We start from the raw sequence: 18,852 nt of genomic DNA on the forward strand, positions 1-18,852 counted from the left end.
CAGAGCCAGACTCTACTCAGCTAAGCTTCTAGCCTGTGAAAAGAAGAATCTTTAGACTTTTCTGCTCTAAAAAAAAAACAAAAAGGCTGCTGAAGGGGGGTGGGGATTTAGCTCAGTGGTAGAGCGCCTGCCTAGCAAGCACAAGGCCCTGGGGTGGGGCCCCAGCACCGAAAAAAAAAAAAAAAAAAAAAAAAAAAAAAAAAAAATGCTGAAACTCCCCATGGGGACTGGGCTCTATCCGAAACCAGCAGCAGACTGTGGCAGTATCGTTCACATGGTTCTGGCTTTATAGTCAGGAAGGAAAAAGGGGGTTATGGGATATTCCTCCACAGCTGCCAAGGCTAGGTATGTAGGAGGGAAGTCCCTGAAAGGCTATTGCCTGAAGCTGTGAAAAAGAAGCCCTGGACTGTTATGAAGACTATAAGACGCTGGACATGCCAGAGTTAAAGGGACCTGCTGGGGAGAGCTGTGCACAGACTGGAATCAGCCTAAGAGGGAGAATCATGCTGTAGGCAGCAAAGCCAGAAGGGTGGAGCCAACTAAGGCCCTTGACTCAGAGTCATAGGATTTGGAGTTTGCCTTGCTAGGTTTCAGTCTTGCTTTGATCCCATATTTCTTTACTCCATCTCCTCCCCATGGAAAAGTGTTGCATATTCTGGGCCATTGTATGCTCAGAGTATCTGCAAAAGGATACTGAAAGACTATCTCTTTCACTAGGCATGGTTCAGGCCTGTAATCCCAGCCCTCTGGAGGAAGAAGCTAGAGGGCCAGGAGTTCAAAGTCATCCTCAACTACACAGTCAGTTCAATGATAGCCCAATTAATATGAGACCCTGTCTCCAGCCTCTCCCTCCATTGAGAAAATGAAACGGTGCCTACTTCCTAACACTATATGATGAGCTGATTTTTCGGGAGTGTATAAAACGGGCCCACACAGAGGGGTACTCTGGGAGAATGGACTCTCACAGCAGTTCCTTCTTGGCCAAAGCTGGTTTTCTCAGATGAGGTCAAGACCCTGCTTGAGAACTATCAAACAGATTTGTCAGGTAAAGTAACTTTCAGAGTTTTGTCTTCTGTGATCCAGGTCAGAAGAAAGTCTGGGGCCTGAAGATGGGTCATCGGGTAAAGGGGGTAAAGACATTTAATGCCAAGCTGGATGACCTGGGTTGGATCCCCGGAATCCACACACTGGAAGGAGAGAACTGTCCCCACAAGTTGTCCTGTGACCTCCACATGTGCACTGTGACACATTCCCTCATTCACCTCCACGTGCATGACATCATGGGCTACACAGCGAGTTCTAAGTCTACCTGGGACACAGAAGACCCTGTTCCCAAAAGCAAAATATACAAAGTGTATATTTTTTTTATTCATTTATTATATATAAGTACACTGTAGCTGTCTTCAGATACACCAGAAGAGGGCATCGGATCTCTTTACAGATGGTTGTGAGCCACCATGTGGTTGCTGGGAATTGAACTCAGGACCTCTGGAAGAGTAGTCGGGTGCTCTTAACCGCTGAGCCATCTCTCCAGCCCAAAGTGTATATTTTTAAAAATAAAAAAGAATTCAGTCCATACGAAGGTAATCAGTTCATCACTTTGTTATCGCTTGTCCCCTCCTTGCTAACTAACAGTCTGACATTTGGGCCCAGTCTTTGTCAGTGCTGGGGACCTGAATCCGGACCTCTGCAGTTCAAGCTCAGGGAGCTTTTTGTTTGCTTGTTTTATGTATTTATTTTTTTATGTACGTGAGTACACTGTAGCTGTCCTCAGACACACCAGAAGAGGGCATTGGATCCCATTACAGATGGTTGTGAGCCACCATGCGGGTGCTAGGAATTTGCCTGACTCTTTTTTATTTTTACTTTTTTGGTTCTGGTTTTGGTTTTTCAGGACAGTGTTTCCCTGGTGGTCCTGGAACTCACTCTGCAGATCAGGCTGAGCTGGAACTCAGAGATCTGCCTGTGTGGGATCAAAGGTGTGCCCCCCACCACCACCTGGCAACTCTATTTTTAAACAGCTTTCTCACTGACCCCGGAGCTCACTCCTTGTTAAATTGAGTTGGCTGGTCAGTCGTGCTGGGGAGTCACCTGTCTTGTCTCACAGCAGTGCTGGGGTTTCAGGTGCCTGCTTTGTTGTTGTTTTAGTCACTCTGCTTCCCCAGTGCTGGGGTCAAAGGTGTCATCATACCCAGCCAGAGACCTGCCTTAATGTGGCTGCCGGGACTCCTTCCTCAGCAAGCACTTTATCCACTGAACTATCTCCCAGCCCTCCCTGTTTTTGAAATAAGGTTTCATGTAGCCCAGGCTAGCCCCTACTTTGTTTTTGTAGTCAAAGATGAACTTTTTTTCCCTCTTTAAAAATTTTTACCTTTCTTTTCTTTTTCTTTATATGGAAAACTTCAAAAATTTGCAAGCACAGGGGCTATGCTAATCTTCTCTGCATTGTTTCAATCTTGTAGTATATATGCTGCCAAAACATGCCCTCCACCCCTTTGCTCTCTTATTCTCTTATAATTTTGACTTTGAGTTTCTAACCCTCCTGTTCCCACTTCCTGACTCTGGGACTATAGGCACCACACCTAGTTCTATGCTGTGCTGAGGGTCTCATCCTATGAAGCTAGACAAGCCCTCTTGTCTGCCAAGTAAGCTAGATCCACAGTCCCCCATGCCATTAAACTCTAAACCTTTTCAGTTCAACGGAGAGTCCAAGGCTGAGGGTGTAGGCTGTAATGTAGCACTCACAGTATTTATGAAGCGTTGGGTCTGATTCTTTGGTCTGGATTTGGATTTAATTAACAATCCACTATTAGATACTAGTAATGTCTAAACACAAACTTAACACCCAGTGACTTATAAATATCCAAAACTGTACGCCGCACACTATTAAGAGATTTTTCTCAGGGGTTGGGGATTTAGCTCAGTGGTAGAGCGCTTGCCTAGCAAGTGCAAGACCCTGGATTCGGTCCCCAGCTCCGAAGAAAAAATTTTTAAAAAAAAATAAAAAAAAGAGAATTTTCTCATTTTATAAAAATGTAGAAACTGGGCTGGAGAGATGGCTCAGTGGTTAAGAGCACTGACTGCTCTTCCAGAGGTCCTGAGTTCAGTTCCCAGCAACCACATGGTGCCTCACAGCCATCTGTAATGGGATCTGATGCCCTCTTCTGGTGTGTCTGAGGACAGGTATAGTATACTCATATACATCAAATAATTCTAAAAGATGTTTTTTAAAAATGTAGAAACTGAGTCATCAAAGAGTTCATTTATGCAAATGTCTAATAAACGTTTACTAGTGTTATTAGTGACTGCCCTGAACAGGTTACTGGTATTGTCGGGACTTCCCCTGTAAGTTCCCTACAAGTGCCCTGAACTCAGTCATGTAACCTCCACCCCTCTCACTCAGCTCCTCCTTTGTCCCTTGCATAAGTTTCAGTGACTTTACCTGCCAGGTCTCAGCTGTCCCCACACTCCTCCTTCATCTGCCACATCTCACCTGTCACTAAGTCTATGATGCCTTCGTCTCTCTATCTTACGGTTGGATACTTAAAGTCTGTCCTCTGCCTCAGGTCTCATGTCCCTTTCAAATACCTGCTATCTTTCTAGCATTGGATCTTATTCTCAGTTATGTCTTCCAGTGGACCATACAACAGCTCCCACAGTCTGCCCAAGGCCAGCCCCACTTTCTCTACCACCCTTCTCTTCACTCCCAAGCATCATACGGTTTATAGGTTTTTGTCCATAATTTTCCTGATGATCATATATAATGTCCTTTTCTTTTCTTTTTCTGATACTAGGGCTTGATCCTAAGGCTTCCCACATGCTAGACAAGGACAGTCAGCATCATTCAACTGATCGAGTGCCTGGAAGCAGCCCGTGCTTCAGTTTCCCTGGTCACTCTGTCTCTCCTCCTACACGAAGGAGCCACTATGAGGCAGCTTGCATAGCCTGGCACACGGTTTAGTGTTGTTAGCTATGCTGTATTGTCAATGTCTTTCTTCCTGTTATGTTTTCTGGGGGTCTCACCTGTAGCCCAATCCTTAGTAATCCTCCTGCCTCAGCCTTCCCGCTGCTGGAGATTAAATTTTGTATGGTTTTCTTTTTGTAGTATAGGGAAAAAAAATCCAGGTCTTATACCCGCTGGGCAAAGTGCTTATGCACACCTGAGCCACACTTCTGACACATTCAGCTACTCTCTCTGGAAGTTAGTGGGTCCCTGGAGTGGAAGAAGGGACGCTAAAACTGTTCCACCTGTGCTTATGAAGGTGAACAGAGGCAGCAATTCGATTGAGGAACAGGAGATAGTGCAGCAGATGCAGCACAGCCGGCCTTTAAGTGACAATCTGAGGGAGTGAAGCCTGGGCTTCGGAAACCTAGGATCCACGCAAGCCTGCTACAGGACGCCGCAGGGAAATCCTGGGCTGTCCCCTAGCGCCAATATGAGGAACTGCAGCAGGGTCGCCCGCAAGTACTCCAGCTGCTCCAGGCCCAGCGCTGGCTCCACCCCGCCGCTCCGAGTCTCCGACAACGCCTCCTTGTGGAGGCTCCAATGCCCAGGGCTCCAGTTAATACTCGCTTCTGAAACCCGGAAGCGCGTCATAAGCACGCGTCACGGGGGCGGGAGTCAGCTGAGCTGCCTGGGTGAGGTTACGATCACCTGGGATCTGCTAAGGGGAGGCTATAATCTCTTGGGACTGGAGCTGGGGTGCAAAACTGCGCATATTCTAGTGGGGGCTCCTCGATCGTCTCGTCCTATGCAGAGAAAGCGAAAAAGGCCTCAGAGTTTTTAAAAGGTTCTCAGGATCTGTCAGACGCTGGGGGAAGCACAACTTGCAAATCCAGGACGACCGGGGTCCCAGTTGTGACCCCCAGGTCCCAGACCAAAGGTCCAGAGTTTGATAACCATGGCGTCCATACTGGATGAGTATGAGGACTCATTGTCCCGCTCGGCCGTCTTGCAGACTGGTTGCCCTAGCGTGGGCATCCCCCATTCTGGTAAGTTAGAAGAGGCTGCCTCTGCCCCCATTCTGTTATTGTAGCATTTACGGGAGAGGGACGCTCAAGAGCTTGCGGCGTGTGTTTACGATCCAAGGCCCAGGCCTCTCTTGTCTTGTCCAGCTTGCAGTGGTCGAAGTTTGAAAGAGCCACAGTAGCAGTCGCGTGATCTAGGCCTAAGACTAAGGTCTTTCAAAAGAGGGAACTTGGGCTCAGATAAGGAAGTACTTGTTACAGTACTTGCCTACCGGGCTGCAGTTTGACTCTTGGGAGAACTGAAAACAGGTGCCATGCTTCTTTTCGTGTCTGGTTCTATGGGTTTTTTTTAGTTTTTGTTTTGTGTGTGTGTGCGTGTGTTTTTCCCCACCAGACTTCGTCTAGCAGAGAAGGCGGAATGAGCACAGAACTTGGTGGAACGTGAACGTTATGGGTGAAGGGAATTTTGTCACTGAATAGGAAAGATGGAGATGATTGGCCCGGGGTAAAGCTGGCTGTAGTTTAGAGTGTAAGAGAATAGCGTAGGGTTACCCGTATTATGATAGTATTTTATTGCAGCGGACTAGAGAGAAAGCAGCTGCAGCCTATGAACAGTAGTGATGGAACTCCCTACATGCGATGGAGACTCACTGAGCCATACTGTGTGGACAGGGAGCACGGGACAGCTTTAGTTCTCTTGTGATTGGTGGGCCCAAGACCAATAAGGGAGAATGCTGAAACCATTTTCCCTGTACCGTCTCCCTCCCTCCCCCATTACCACTGGGAACATGCATATCATATCATGATACTACCTGGTCTCAGACCCAGAGAACCAATCCCTCTCTACTGCCACAAGTGTGAGAAGAGCCCAGGACGTTTCCTATAAAGACCACCGGAAAACTATTTCATGTTGAATTCCTCATAAACCAAGACCCTGTGGGTTGGTAGGAGTATACTTGGGAAGTAGAAGTTTCAGCTAACACTGTGGTTTCTCTGGGCTTTCCGCGCTGCCCCGCCCCCTTCTCTGGATGCCAATTGTTTTCTTCTTTCCAAACCTATAGGGTATGTAAATGCCCACCTGGAGAAGGAGGTGCCTATCTTCACAAAGCAGCGGATTGACTTCACCCCCTCCGAGCGAATCACCAGCCTTGTTGTTTCCTGCAGTCAGCTCTGTATGAGCCTGGGCAAGGATACGCTGCTCCGGTAATGGATTTGGAGACTTTTAACTGATCAGGGTCTTTCCCCATATTTAGCAAGTGAAACAGTAGCTTTTCAGGAGATATGCTATCCCAAAGAGAACCAATGTAGTGGTTGAAGATCAGGAGGACCTATGTTCAGATTCCAGCTATGCCCGTGATCTCGGTCTTGAGTGAGTCAGCTGATCATACCAGTCTTTCAGCAGTGAAAGGTGGTCTCAGCCTCCCTAGAGTTAGCCACACAGATCATTGGAACAGTCTGGAATCCTGGAGTATATCCTCTAGTTGGCAAAAAGTGTTGACAAAATTGTTTATCATTTGGGATAAGCTATCTGGAATAAAATGGTTAGCCTGTCTCACAACCATGAATCCCAGAATGAATAGCTGTAACCACTGGTTTTGGGGGTGTGGCCTAGTAATAGAGTACCTTGCATTCCTGAGGCCTTGAGTTTGACTCCTAGCACTGCAAAATAAGATGCTGTAGATAAGTGAGGCTGGGAGAGTGCTTGCACAGCACGCTTAGTCCCTGATTAGATACTCAGCATAGCAGAAACCGGGTATGGTGGTGCACACCTGTTGTCACAAGGCTTGGGAGGTGGAGGCAGGAGAATCTGAAGATCAAGATCATCGTTGGCTTCACAGTAAGTTTGAGGCCAGCCTGGGCCAGGGAGACCCGTTTTAAATAATCAGACTTAAGTGTGTGGCACGTGCACTGTGTTAGGACTCAGGAGGCTAACACAGGAAGATTGGGAGCTAGCACTGTGCTGCATAGTGAGAGCCTGTCTTAGAGAAACAACAAAAAGAAACAAACCTCTTAGAAACTGGTAAGATGAGAATTTACAAGAAAAGGGAGCGTAAATCTCACAGGCAGTGCCCCCAGCAAGAATTTCAGGGATGGGTTCAGCCGGTAAAGTGCCTGCTTTGTAAGCATGAGAACCCAACTTCAGATCCCCAGAGCCCCTAATGTAAAAAACTGCACTTGTCAAAATATGTAACCCCAGCCCTGGAGTGCATCGGAGACGAGCGAATCCCAGGAACTTGCAGGCTCTGGATTCAGAGGGAGGCCCCTGTCCCCCAAAAATGAAGTGGATGGAATTTACTTCCTAGCACCCACACTAAGCCTCACAACTGCCTACAACTCCAGAACTAAGGGGATCCAGTGCCCTCTTCTGGCCTCTGTGAGTACTTGCACAGGCACACGCCTGAGTGCTTGCGCATGTACACACACACACACACACACACACACACACACAACACACACACACACACACACACACACACACAGGAACGATTAAATAAGGTGAATATTTAAATTATATTCTGTTCTAGGTATAGTAGCACACACCGTTAACTCCCAACATTGGCCAGGCAGAGAGGCAGGTGGAGCTCTGGAGTTTTAGGCCAGGCTGATAAACAGAGCTAGTTCTAGTTCAGCCAGGGCACAGAGAAACTCTGTCTTTAAACAAAATAAACAAGCAAGGAAACAAAAAAAAAAAAAGAAAAAAAAAAAAGAATTAAGTGCTCTTAACAAGTGAGGCTTCTCTCCAGCCCCTTTACCTCCTTCTAACACGTGGGGTCCAGGGGTCAAACTCAGGAGTGGTGGCCAGAGCCTTTACCTGCTGGATCATCTCACCAGCCCCAGAAAGGTATTTATCCTTTGGGAGTGGAGGCAGGAGGACCACCCTAGGCTACACAGTAAGATCAAGGCCAGGGGGGGTTTACATGAGATTCTACCTCAAAAATAAAGTAATAAGGGACAGAGAGAGCTCAGCAGTTACGAGCATTGGCTGCTCAACAGGCAAAAAAAAAAAAGTTAGAATAGTACTAATAAGATGCTTTAGTTGTTGATCTGAACCAAGGTCTTTGTTCTCACTAGGAAAGCACTCCTGTGCATACACAGCTCCATCACAAATATCTTTGTGTTGTTTTTGTTTTGGAGACAGGGTCTCCTGTAGTGCAAGGCTGGGACTCCCTAATCATCCATCTACATCACTCGAGTACTAGAGCTCCAGATGTGTAGAGACATTATTAAAACCCATGAGGAAGGGTTGGGGATTTAGCTCAGTGGGAGAGTGCTTGCAAGTGCAAGGCCACAAGACCCTGGGTTCGGTCCTCAGCTCCGGGGGGGGTGGGGTGGGGGGTGGGGGTGAGGATAATAATAAAACCCACGAGGTTGGTTGGGGATTTAGCTCAGTGGTAGAGCACTTGCCTAGCAAGCACAAGGCCCTGGGTTCGGTCCCCAGCTCCGAAAAAAAAAAAAAAAAAAAAAAAAAAAAAAAAAAAACCCACGAGGTTGGTAAAATTCAAATCTAGTAGTAAACAGTGCTGGCAGAGGTATAGGGGATGGACTGCTAGGCCTGACACACTGAGGCCCCCGGTTTTATTTCCAGCATCAGATGTATGATTAAAAATAAACAACTGCCACTTGAGGCGGTGGCAGTGGCGGCAGCGGCATACACCTGCAAGACTTTTGAAAAGTTAAGCTGGCAGTGTCTTAAGATTTAAAACATCCTGGGGTTGGGGATTTAGCTCAGTGGTAGAGCGCTTGCCTAGCAAGCACAAGGCCCTGGGTTCGGTCCCCAGCTCCAAAAAAAAAAAAAAAAAAAAGATTTAAAACATCCATCCAGACTGGTACTGTGACTTACTAGATAAGGGGCCTGTGCCCAGCCTGACTACCTAAGTTACATTCCTGGGACCCTTAGACCCATGTAGTAGAAGGTTAAAGCTGGTTCTTGCAAGGTGCTCTCTGCCCTCAGCTCATACACAATGGCACATGTGTCTACGTGCACGCACGCACGCACGCACGCACAAATATAATGTTTTTTATTGTATAGAACTAGCTGGGTGGTGGTGGTATATACATATGTCTTTAACCCTGGCACTTTGCCATATCTCTGGGTCTTCCTTGGAAAGAATTCTCAAAGGAACCCATCACTGAAACAAGACCCCTTTCAAAGTTGCAGTGAAGACAGAGATACCAGGTTAAACTGGGGTTTGCTACTTAGTAACTGTCAACCCGCTGTCCTTGTTCCCTTCTGACCCCAGCACTCAGGGTAAGCCTGTGTGTCTTCCCAGGTTTGAGCACAGGAGCAAGACTTCATTGTGATTCTCAGAATGAAGTAAGGGAGTTCCTTGAACTAAACATTCTTTTTAATGTTTATTCTATTATTTTTTGAATAATCTAAGTGTGTTGATCCATGCAAGCGAGTATAGGCACCAGTGCAGGCCAGGGGTGTCAGATCCTGGGGTTGGAGTTAGGCAGTTGTGAGTCACCCAACATGGCTGCTGGGAATTGAACTCTTGTCTGCCAGAGCAGTGCATGCTCTTGGCTGATGAGCCGTCTCTGCAGCCCACACTGAGGGGTTTTTTTGTTTTTGTTTTTTTTTTAAGATTTATTCATTTATAATATATAAGTACACTGTAGCTGTCTTCAGATACACCAGAAGAGGGCATCGGATCTCTTTATAGATGGTTGTGAGCCACCATGTGGTTGCTGGGAATTGAACTCATGACCTCTAGAAGAGCAGTTGGGTGCTCTTAACCGCCGAGCCGTCTCTGCAGCCCACACTGAGGGTTTTAATAAAGTTTGCAGTTCTTGAGATTGTATTAAGAATTTTTTGGGTCAGAGAGATAGCTTAGTGGTTAGGAGTCTCACTGCTCTTCCAGAGGAACCAAGTTCTATTCCTGAACTCATGTCGGGCCTGTAATTCCATTTTCAAGAAATCTGACTCCTCCCTCTGCCTTCTGCAGGCACCGCCACATGTGTGGCATTCATTCACATAAAGACATATACATAAATATAAATAAACAAATCTTTTTTGTGTTTATGTAAACTTAGACTTTCAAGTCTGTGATCTAAAAGGGAGTTTCACCAGTGACAGGGAGATGGCTCAGTGCCTGAGAGCACACGCATTCCTGCAGAGGACCCAGTACCCACATGGCAGCCAATTCCAGGGGATCCACTACCCTCTCTGACTTCCATAGGCTCCTGCATCCACTTGATACACTTACATGCATTCATGGACAAGGTATACACTCTTGAGAGTGACATTGTGACTCTTGCCCTTACAGCATTGACTTGGGCAAGGCAAGCGAACCCAATCGTGTGGAACTGGGCCGCAAGGATGATGCCAAAGTCCACAAGATGTTCCTGGACCACACTGGTAAGTGGCGCTGGAGATCTGAGGAGGGTTCTCATGAGAATTCACTGCCTAGAGGGGTGGGATCTAAACGGGAAGGGAGAAGCAAGATCCACTCAGGTGCTGTTTTCCCTCCCCCAGGCTCTCATCTGCTGGTTGCTCTGAGTAGCACCGAGGTCCTGTACATGAACCGCAATGGACAGAAGGCCCGGCCGCTGGCTCGCTGGAAGGGGCAGCTGGTGGAGAGTGTGGGTTGGAACAAAGCGCTGGGCAGTGAGAGCAGCACCGGCCCCATCCTGGTTGGCACAGCTCAAGGACAGATCTTTGAAGCAGAGCTCTCAGCTAGCGAAGGCGGCCTCTTTGGCCCTGCCCCTGATCTCTACTTCCGTCCACTGTATGTCTTAAATGAAGAAGGGGGTCCAGCACCTGTGTGCTCCCTTGAGGCAGAGCGTGGCCCTGACGGACGGGGCTTTGTCATTGCCACCACTCGGCAGCGCCTCTTCCAGTTCATAGGCCGAGCAGTAGAAGATGCTGAAGCCCAAGGCTTCTCGGGCCTCTTTGCAGCCTATACAGACCACCCACCGCCATTCCGTGAGTTTCCTGGCAACTTGGGGTATAGTGAGTTGGCTTTCTATACCCCTAAGTTACGCTCTGCACCTCGTGCCTTTGCCTGGATGATGGGAGATGGTGTGCTGTATGGCTCACTGGACTGCGGGCGCCCGGACTCCCTGCTGAGCGAGGAGAAAGTGTGGGAATACCCAGCAGGGGTTGGTCCTGGGGCCAATCCACCCTTAGCCATTGTCTTGACCCAGTTCCATTTCCTACTGCTGCTGGCGGACCGGGTGGAGGCTGTGTGTACGCTAACAGGGCAGGTGGTGCTACGGGATCACTTCCTGGAGAAGTTTGGACCACTGAGGCACATGGTGAAGGACTCGTCCACAGGTCACCTCTGGGCCTACACTGAGCGAGCAGTCTTCCGATACCACGTGCAACGTGAGGCTCGGGATGTCTGGCGCACCTACCTGGACATGAACCGCTTTGACCTGGCCAAAGAGTATTGTCGTGAGCGGCCCGATTGCCTAGACACAGTCCTGGCCCGAGAGGCTGATTTCTGCTTTCGCCAGCATCGCTACCTGGAGAGCGCCCGCTGCTATGCTCTGACCCAGAGCTATTTTGAGGAGATTGCCCTCAAGTTTTTGGAGGCCCGGCAAGAAGAGGCACTGGCTGAGTTTCTGCAGCGGAAGCTGGCCGGCTTGAAGCCAACTGAGCGTACCCAGGCCACACTACTGACCACTTGGCTGACAGAGCTCTACCTGAGCCGGCTTGGTGCTCTGCAGGGTGACCCAGATGCTCTGAATCTCTACCGGGATACACGGGAGTGCTTCCGTACTTTTCTCAGTAGCCCTCGGCACAAAGAGTGGCTCTTTGCCAGCCGGGCCTCTATCCACGAGCTGCTTGCCAGTCACGGGGACACAGAGCATATGGTGTATTTTGCAGTGATCATGCAGGACTATGAACGGGTGGTCACATACCACTGCCAGCATGAAGCCTATGAGGAGGCCCTGGCTGTGCTTGCCCGCCACCGAGACCCCCAGCTCTTCTACAGATTCTCGCCTGTCCTCATCCGACATATCCCCCGCCAGCTGGTGGACGCCTGGATTGAGATGGGCAGCCGGCTGGACGCTCGGCAGCTCATTCCTGCCCTGGTGAACTATAGCCAGGGGGGCGACGCTCAGCAGGTGAGCCAGGCCATCCGCTATATGGAATTCTGTGTGAATGTGCTTGGCGAGACTGAGCAGGCCATTCACAACTACCTGCTGTCACTGTATGCCCGTGGCCAGCCAGCCTCACTTCTGGCGTACCTGGAACAAGCCGGGGCCAGCCCGCACCGTGTACATTATGATCTCAAATATGCACTTCGACTTTGTGCTGAGCACGGCCACCACCGCGCCTGCGTCCACGTCTACAAGGTGTTGGAGCTGTATGAAGAGGCTGTGGACCTGGCCCTGCAGGTGAGTCTTGACCTTATCCAGGAGAGCCACCTGGAGAGGGTAACTTAGAGCCTGAAAGGTTTGGGAGGTAAGGCTAGTGCTTGCCGGCTTCTCCTGAAGAGCAGTGCTGTGATGTAGAGGCTAAGACTCACTTGGAGCTGAGTTTGAGGTGCGCGCTTGTTGCCTGTAATCCCTGCACTTGGGCCCTGCACTTGGGCGCTTAAGGCAGAAAGATGGTGGTTTGAGGCCGGTTTAGGCTACCCAGTGAGTCCCTGTCTTTAAAAACAAAACGAAGTTAGCAGGAGAGGGGAAGAAAAAAAAAGAACACAAACTAAAACATCGGGGTTTGCATTCTGGCTTTGCTGTGTGGTTTGGGGCTGGTACACCTCTGTGCCTTAGATTATCCACTAAATGGTGGTAATGAACCAGCAAGATGGCTGGCAGGTGGAAGCCTTGAACAAGTCTGACAAGTTCTATCCCTAGAGCGACGGTGGAGGGGGAGCGAGCACTGACTGCTGCAGGTTTCCCTGACCTGCACACTGCACTCGCATGCACTCACCTACCCTTCCCTCCAATTATAATAAAAGGAAAATAGAAGGACTTGTGAGGGAAATGTTAAGAGTATTTATATCTTAGTGAATTAGTACTGCATAAGTAAAGCATTCAGGAGCCAGAGCTAGCTACACAGCGAGGTCTAGGCCAGCCTGGGCTACATAGTAAGACGTTGTCAAAAAAATAAAAATCAACAGGGTTGGAGATATGGGTCAGAGGTTAGGAATAGTTGCTACTCTTGCAGAGGACCTGGGTTTAATTCCCAGCACCCACAAATATCTAGTTCAAGAAGATCTGACAGCCTCTTCTTGCCTTCATAGGTACTAATAAATAAAATAAAATAAAATAAAATAACCACACAGAATGCTGACTGATTCAGATGTTAGCAGAGAGAAAAGATGCTGAGTTACATCTCTCAAATCATGAATGATCGCAGGAAAGGAATATTTGCATATTTGTTGGTGTGTGTGGTGTACGTATGCAGAGTGCAGACCTTAGCTGCCATTCTCTGCCTTATCCCTTTGAGGCAGGGTCTCCCTCAAAACCTGGAGGGTCTGATTGTTGGCTTCGCTGATAGCCCTTAAACCCTGCCAATCCTCTGTCTCTACTCTGGGGTTACAGGTCTGTACTAGACCATGCTATGTGGTTGCTGGGATCTGAATGATGTGCAACAAGTACTCTTAACCACAGAGCCATATTTCCAGCTCTGTTTGTGTTTTTGAAGCAGGATCTCACTTGTTATGGACCCCAAACTGATCTGGAAATCACTGTATAGCCCTGGCTAGCCCCAGGCTGAGCCTTAACCCAGGATTTAGAACATTGCCCCAAGAGCTCAAATAGTTCCCTATGTGACTTGTTTTCCTTCTTGAGACGGGGTCTGCCATAGCCCAGGCCGGCTTAAACTTGCCAGCATTCCTGTTTCCACTTCCTGAGGGCTAGGATCCAGGGTTGTGCACCGCTGTGCTTTAGGAACACCAGCTGATCTTTTTACATTCGCTAAAATTGGAGGCTTGCCACCAAAACGGCCTTTCCACAGCTGTGACGGGGCAGGCCGATACAGGTTTCCTTGTGCCTCTTGCTACCTGGAGTGTGGAGAATTCTGCTGAGGCTCTCTTCTCTGGCCGGTTTTCTGTGGCCATCTGTCTTTCCAGTAGTCTGACCCTAAGTGGAGCATGGCTTGACCCTGACACCGTGGTTTCCCCACAGGTGGATGTGGACCTGGCTAAGCAGTGTGCAGACCTGCCAGAGGAGGATGAGGAACTTCGGAAGAAACTATGGCTCAAGATCGCTCGGCATGTGGTACAGGAGGAGGAGGACGTACAGACAGCCATGGCCTGCTTGGCCAGCTGCCCCTTGCTCAAGATTGAGGATGTGCTGCCCTTCTTTCCTGACTTTGTCACAATCGACCACTTCAAGGAGGCAATCTGTAGTTCACTTAAGGCCTACAACCACCATATCCAGGAGCTGCAGCGCGAGATGGAGGAAGCCACAGCCAGCGCCCAGCGTATCCGACGAGACTTGCAGGAGCTTCGAGGGCGCTATGGCACCGTGGAGCCCCAGGACAAATGCTCTACCTGTGACTTCCCTTTGCTCAACCGCCCCTTTTACCTGTTCCTCTGTGGTCACATGTTCCACGCTGACTGTCTCCTGCAGGCCGTGAGGCCTGGCCTTCCTACCTACAAACAGGCCAGGCTTGAGGAGTTGCAGCGCAAGCTCGGGACTGCGCCTCCTCCAACCAAAGGCTCTGTGAAGGCCAAGGAGGCGGAAGCTGGGGCTGCAGCTGTGGGGCCCAGCCGGGAACAGCTCAAGGCTGACCTCGATGAGCTGGTGGCTGCTGAGTGTGTGTACTGTGGGGAGCTGATGATTCGCTCCATTGACCGGCCCTTCATCGACCCCCAGCACTATGAGGAGGAACACCTCAGCTGGCTATAGGAAGTGTCGCCATGCACGTGGACAGACAGGGATACAGCCACCAGACTCTTCTGGGAGGGCCATGCCTGGCTAGTGTTGAGTCCTTGAGATTGCCAGGTCTGTGGTTGTGAGGGTGTTGCAGCCAAGCCTTAGCCCTGAGGTTTCAGGTGTGAACCCGTTCTGTGTTCTGCAAGCTGTGCTTCAGACCTGACTTAGAGCTGCTCCTCCCCCAGGCAGCCCGAGCTGGTGAGGTCAGCCGTGATCCTTTTAACTCACTACATCTAACAGTTCCTCTGTCCTCGTCATAGCCGGCATGTTCACCTGGACTGAGTAGCCCACTGTCCATCCTTCCTATCTTCCTTCCTTCGTCACTCCACAGCCTCTGGACCTCCCACTTGCCCTGCCCTCTTCTGCTGGGAGCGAGCCGTCAGCCCTCCAGATCCCAGGAGAGGAGGCACTTGTGGAGAGGGTGGTACTAAGGGTGGGCATGTGGACATGCTGTGTGACCCTGGGGCTCCAGTGTCAGGGTGCCCTGAGGCTGAGGACACACCAAGGACAAGAGGAAATAGCAACAAGCAGAGAGCATTAAATGGTGCCACAGTGGTGGCTCTGGACTGGATGGCTTTGTGTTGATGCTAATGCTTACAAGAAATGATCCCAAGAAGGGATACAAGGGCACAAGAAGGTCGCCTGCACTGGTGTGGTGGCATAGAGCAGGCTGATCTCTATGAGGTCACAGCCAGCTCAGTCTACATAGTAAGTGCTAGGCTGGCCAAGGCTACATAGTATGACCCTGTCTCAAAAAAAAAAAAAAAAAAAAAAAAAAAAGACCTCTAGGGTCCTGAAAGCCTTGGCACAAGGACCTTCACCTGGGGGTGAGACAGGACAATCAGTTTTACTTGTTTCCTTCTATCTTCTGACTATAATGCTTAGAGATTACAGTCCTTCATCCTAAATCCTGGAGCTATTCTTCCCTCTGGCAGGCAGGTGGCGCTGCTGCTCATGAATCCATCCAATTTTGGCACCCTGGGGCACAAATTCTCACACTAGTCTAATTAATGCTTCCTCATCCATTCCCTTCCTAGTTGTTGCAAGAATTTTCTAGAAGTCCCCATCTCCTGGTCAGGATTCTAAGCCCTTAATTCTTTCTCCAAGTGTTTTTTATTAGCATATGTTATATATAACATATGGGTCCCCTTCCTCCTCCTCACTAGTCTTCCTCACCTCCACTGTCAGATCTGTATTGTGTGCAGGGGAGCATACGTGTGCATACGTGTGGGTGTAGTTCTATGCCCACCTCACTGAAGTTCGTTAGGGTTGGCTACAGGAGAACAGGCACTTTACTAGTGTTTGCACCACTAAGGAAATGAGAAAAGGCTTCTTCCTCCCCGTCAACCCTTAACCGAGCATAAGTCCTTCCATGCCATGTAAGCAGACTGGGCCAGTCATGTGGAGGCCCTGTACAGGTAACTACAGCTGCTCTGAGTTCCAGTGCCCAGCACGTAGGGTGCCAACCACCACTTTCCTCCCGCTCTTTCTGCCTCTTCTGTAGTCTTCCCTGAACCTTGAGGAGGTGTGGCCTGGTCCTCATTTATAGCTGCAGGTACCTCATTCTCTCCAGTGGCTCTCACACATTCTGTATGTTGCTTGCCCTTCTGACAGACTGGACCCCTGGCAGCCTAGGCCCCGGCCTTGCTGTAGGGACTGTCGAGCTCTGTGGCATTTGATCTGTTTTCTTCTTATCTTGCTCCTGTGATTTTGTCTTTCCTCCCCAAGACAACACTTCTTAGTTTTAGTTGGGGCCAGAAGCTACATCCTGGGACATGCTGGAGTCAGGCCTTCTGGGGACTGCCTTTGCCCTCTGCACAGGCGCTCATAGTGCATTGTCTGACTTGATTGATAGGAATCTATCAGCTGGCCCAGAATGTAACAGCACAAGCGAGTGTTCTGTCCCTAAGCAGGAGGCCAGCTGATCTAGCTTATGAATGTTCCTTTTCTCCTCCAATGTAATCTTGTCTCAGAAATTTCATCTGGTTCTTATTGTATCTGGCGTTGCCAAGTTCCCTAACCCTCTAGAGCAGCAAGATCACCCATGGTCTCTGCCAGCCCAGAGGGCTGAGCTACCTACACAATGACTCAAAGATCCTGTCTTCCAGAAGCAAGGGTAGGAGCAGGTGGGAGAGGTGCCCTCTGTCTAGTGGGCATCCTAAGCCTATTCTCTCAAGGAAGATTTGGGAGACATTCTTATATCTCTTCTCCATGTGACTTCAGGCTCCTTCACACTTAGATAAAACAGGAGGCACCACGGTCAATGTGGGATTGAGCATAATACCTTGGTCTCCCACCAAACTGATTGCTTGCTTGTGGTTTAGATAAAACAGCTTGGAACTGCTGTCTTTGTACATAATGGGGGCCTAATACATGTTAGTTAAACAAACACTGCCCTATTGCTCCCTTCTCCCAGAGGGTTTGGCTCAAGCAGCCTGGGACGCCCCTGCCCCTTCTGTCCTATACTAAGCAGCCCATCTGGTCCTAGGCTGCTTCCTCTTTCCTGGGAAAAGGCCCCAGTCTTCCCTGGCACAGATAGAATGGGGTTCCGGTGAGTCAGGGCAACGGGAAGCCACAGCTCTTAGATCCCTGGAAACCAAGCAAGACTTGGAATAGAGAGCAGAGAGAAGGCCCTTGGGGCTCTGGCTCTGAGCCTGGGGAGGGGCCAAAGAAGGAGGAGGAGGGAGCAGTTGTGTAGGCAGGGGCCAAGATGAATGAGCTGCTTCTGGAGCCTGGAAATAGGAGGTCACTGGAAATAGGAGGAGTGGCCACAGGCAGTGACGCTGAGACTAGGGCAGGAGGCCTGTAAACAAGGAAGCCACCTGGGGGAGATTGAGGGCGGCCGCTGGTCCTGGGGAGCAGGTGCTTCCTGAGGCCCGCCCTTGACAGGGCCCTAAGGACCGCCTTACCAGTTGCCCTCGTGCACTAGGGGGCGCTATGGACTGGCGTCCCGACCGAAATGCTCTCAACCAGAGCTCCTAAGGGGTGTGGCCTACGGAGGGTGTGCCCAGCCAGAGCCTTAACCTTCCCCCCACCCCTGTCCTGCAGCTGCCCTCCCTCCTGTCCCCAAAGTGCACTGGCCAAGGGCACTAGCCCAGACACTGAAGGAGCAGGGCTCAGCCTGGGTGTGAGCTCATTTCTCCACCGATACCAATTCTCTGGTTCCTGCCCCTCCCCTCTAAGGCTCAGGTCTCAGGCCAGGGCCTGGCACCAACTCTCTTGGTTGGAAGGGGGCTCCGAAGCCACCAAGCTCCTGGCTGCTCTTGGCGCTGCTTCCCCCATCCCCTGGCGCCAGAGAAACAAAAGATTAGGGGCCCAGAGGGACTTATCTGGCCCCACCACCACTGGGTGGGGGGAGGGGGCAAGAGGGGGCACACCTCCTCTCCACTCCTCCAGCACTACTGATTCTTCGAGACACTTTCACAGGCGGAAATTCCCAGAGGTCAGAGGAGGGAAACGGTTAATTCCTTTTATTCAATGGGCCCCCCCTCTGTACCACCCCCCAGCTTCCTCCCTCCACTTCCCGCCCCCCCCTGTGTGAACAGGAAGTGGAGAGGAAAAGGCTCTGAGCAGAGCAGCTGGGAGCAGGAGGCAGGGAGGGAGTGGGCAACAGGCCCGGTGCCAGCCCTCCCCTCACAGTTGTTTGTTGGAGGGGGAACAACTGTGTCTGTGTATAGAACCTGCAGTCTCAGATGGCAAGGGGCACCTGAACTAGGGAAAAGCCCAGCCTCCAAGCCCCTGCCCTCCAACCTGCTGTCAGGCTGGTGTCTTGCTAGTGCAAGCCATCCTGTGCCCAAACCCTGGCTGCCCTGGCCACTGTATCTTACCCATGCTGCCGGGCTGGGCATATCAAGGCTGGAAGGCAACAAGCAATTCATACAGCCTCCAATCCTGGCACTGACTCCGCCACTCAGCCCCTTGGCCCTGCCAGTCCTTTGAAGCTCAGTCAAAGCTTCCTGTTTGGGGCAGGCGATGCCAAGGCCCCTCCCCCACCATTGTTCTGTAGAGACCATAGGTCCATCTGTTGCCCCCATGGTGGGGCCCCTA

At 50.2% G+C, this 18,852-nt stretch overlaps 1 protein-coding gene and 1 pseudogene across 1 annotated transcript; one reads left to right on the forward strand and one right to left on the reverse strand.

The window, feature by feature from the left end:
- Positions 1-2,386: 2,386 nt before the first annotated feature.
- Positions 2,387-2,482, reverse strand: LOC116902502 (annotated as a pseudogene).
- Positions 2,483-4,605: 2,123 nt separating this feature from the next.
- Vps18 (VPS18 core subunit of CORVET and HOPS complexes) lies at positions 4,606-15,787 on the forward strand. The gene is made up of 5 exons (XM_032903965.1): positions 4,606-4,992; positions 6,030-6,171; positions 10,236-10,327; positions 10,445-12,315; positions 14,053-15,787. Exons 1-5 carry the CDS (start codon positions 4,902-4,904, stop codon positions 14,776-14,778), a joined length of 2,922 nt encoding a protein of 973 aa, XP_032759856.1. The 5' UTR covers positions 4,606-4,901; the 3' UTR covers positions 14,779-15,787.
- The last annotated feature ends 3,065 nt before the right edge of the window (positions 15,788-18,852 follow it).

Source organism: Rattus rattus, chromosome 5 (assembly GCF_011064425.1).
Source record: "Rattus rattus isolate New Zealand chromosome 5, Rrattus_CSIRO_v1, whole genome shotgun sequence".
In the NCBI taxonomy this organism is placed as follows: Eukaryota; Metazoa; Chordata; class Mammalia; order Rodentia; family Muridae; genus Rattus; species Rattus rattus.

Excerpts from the sequence above, each read along its gene's own strand:
- Vps18 (XM_032903965.1), top strand. The coding sequence starts at position 4,902 with ATGGCGTCCATACTGGATGAGTATGAGGACTCATTGTCCCGCTCGGCC. Across the intron at positions 6,172-10,235 it reads GGCAAGGATACGCTGCTCCG|CATTGACTTGGGCAAGGCAA; the intron begins GTAATGGATTTG and ends TTGCCCTTACAG. Across the intron at positions 12,316-14,052 it reads CTGTGGACCTGGCCCTGCAG|GTGGATGTGGACCTGGCTAA; the intron begins GTGAGTCTTGAC and ends GTTTCCCCACAG.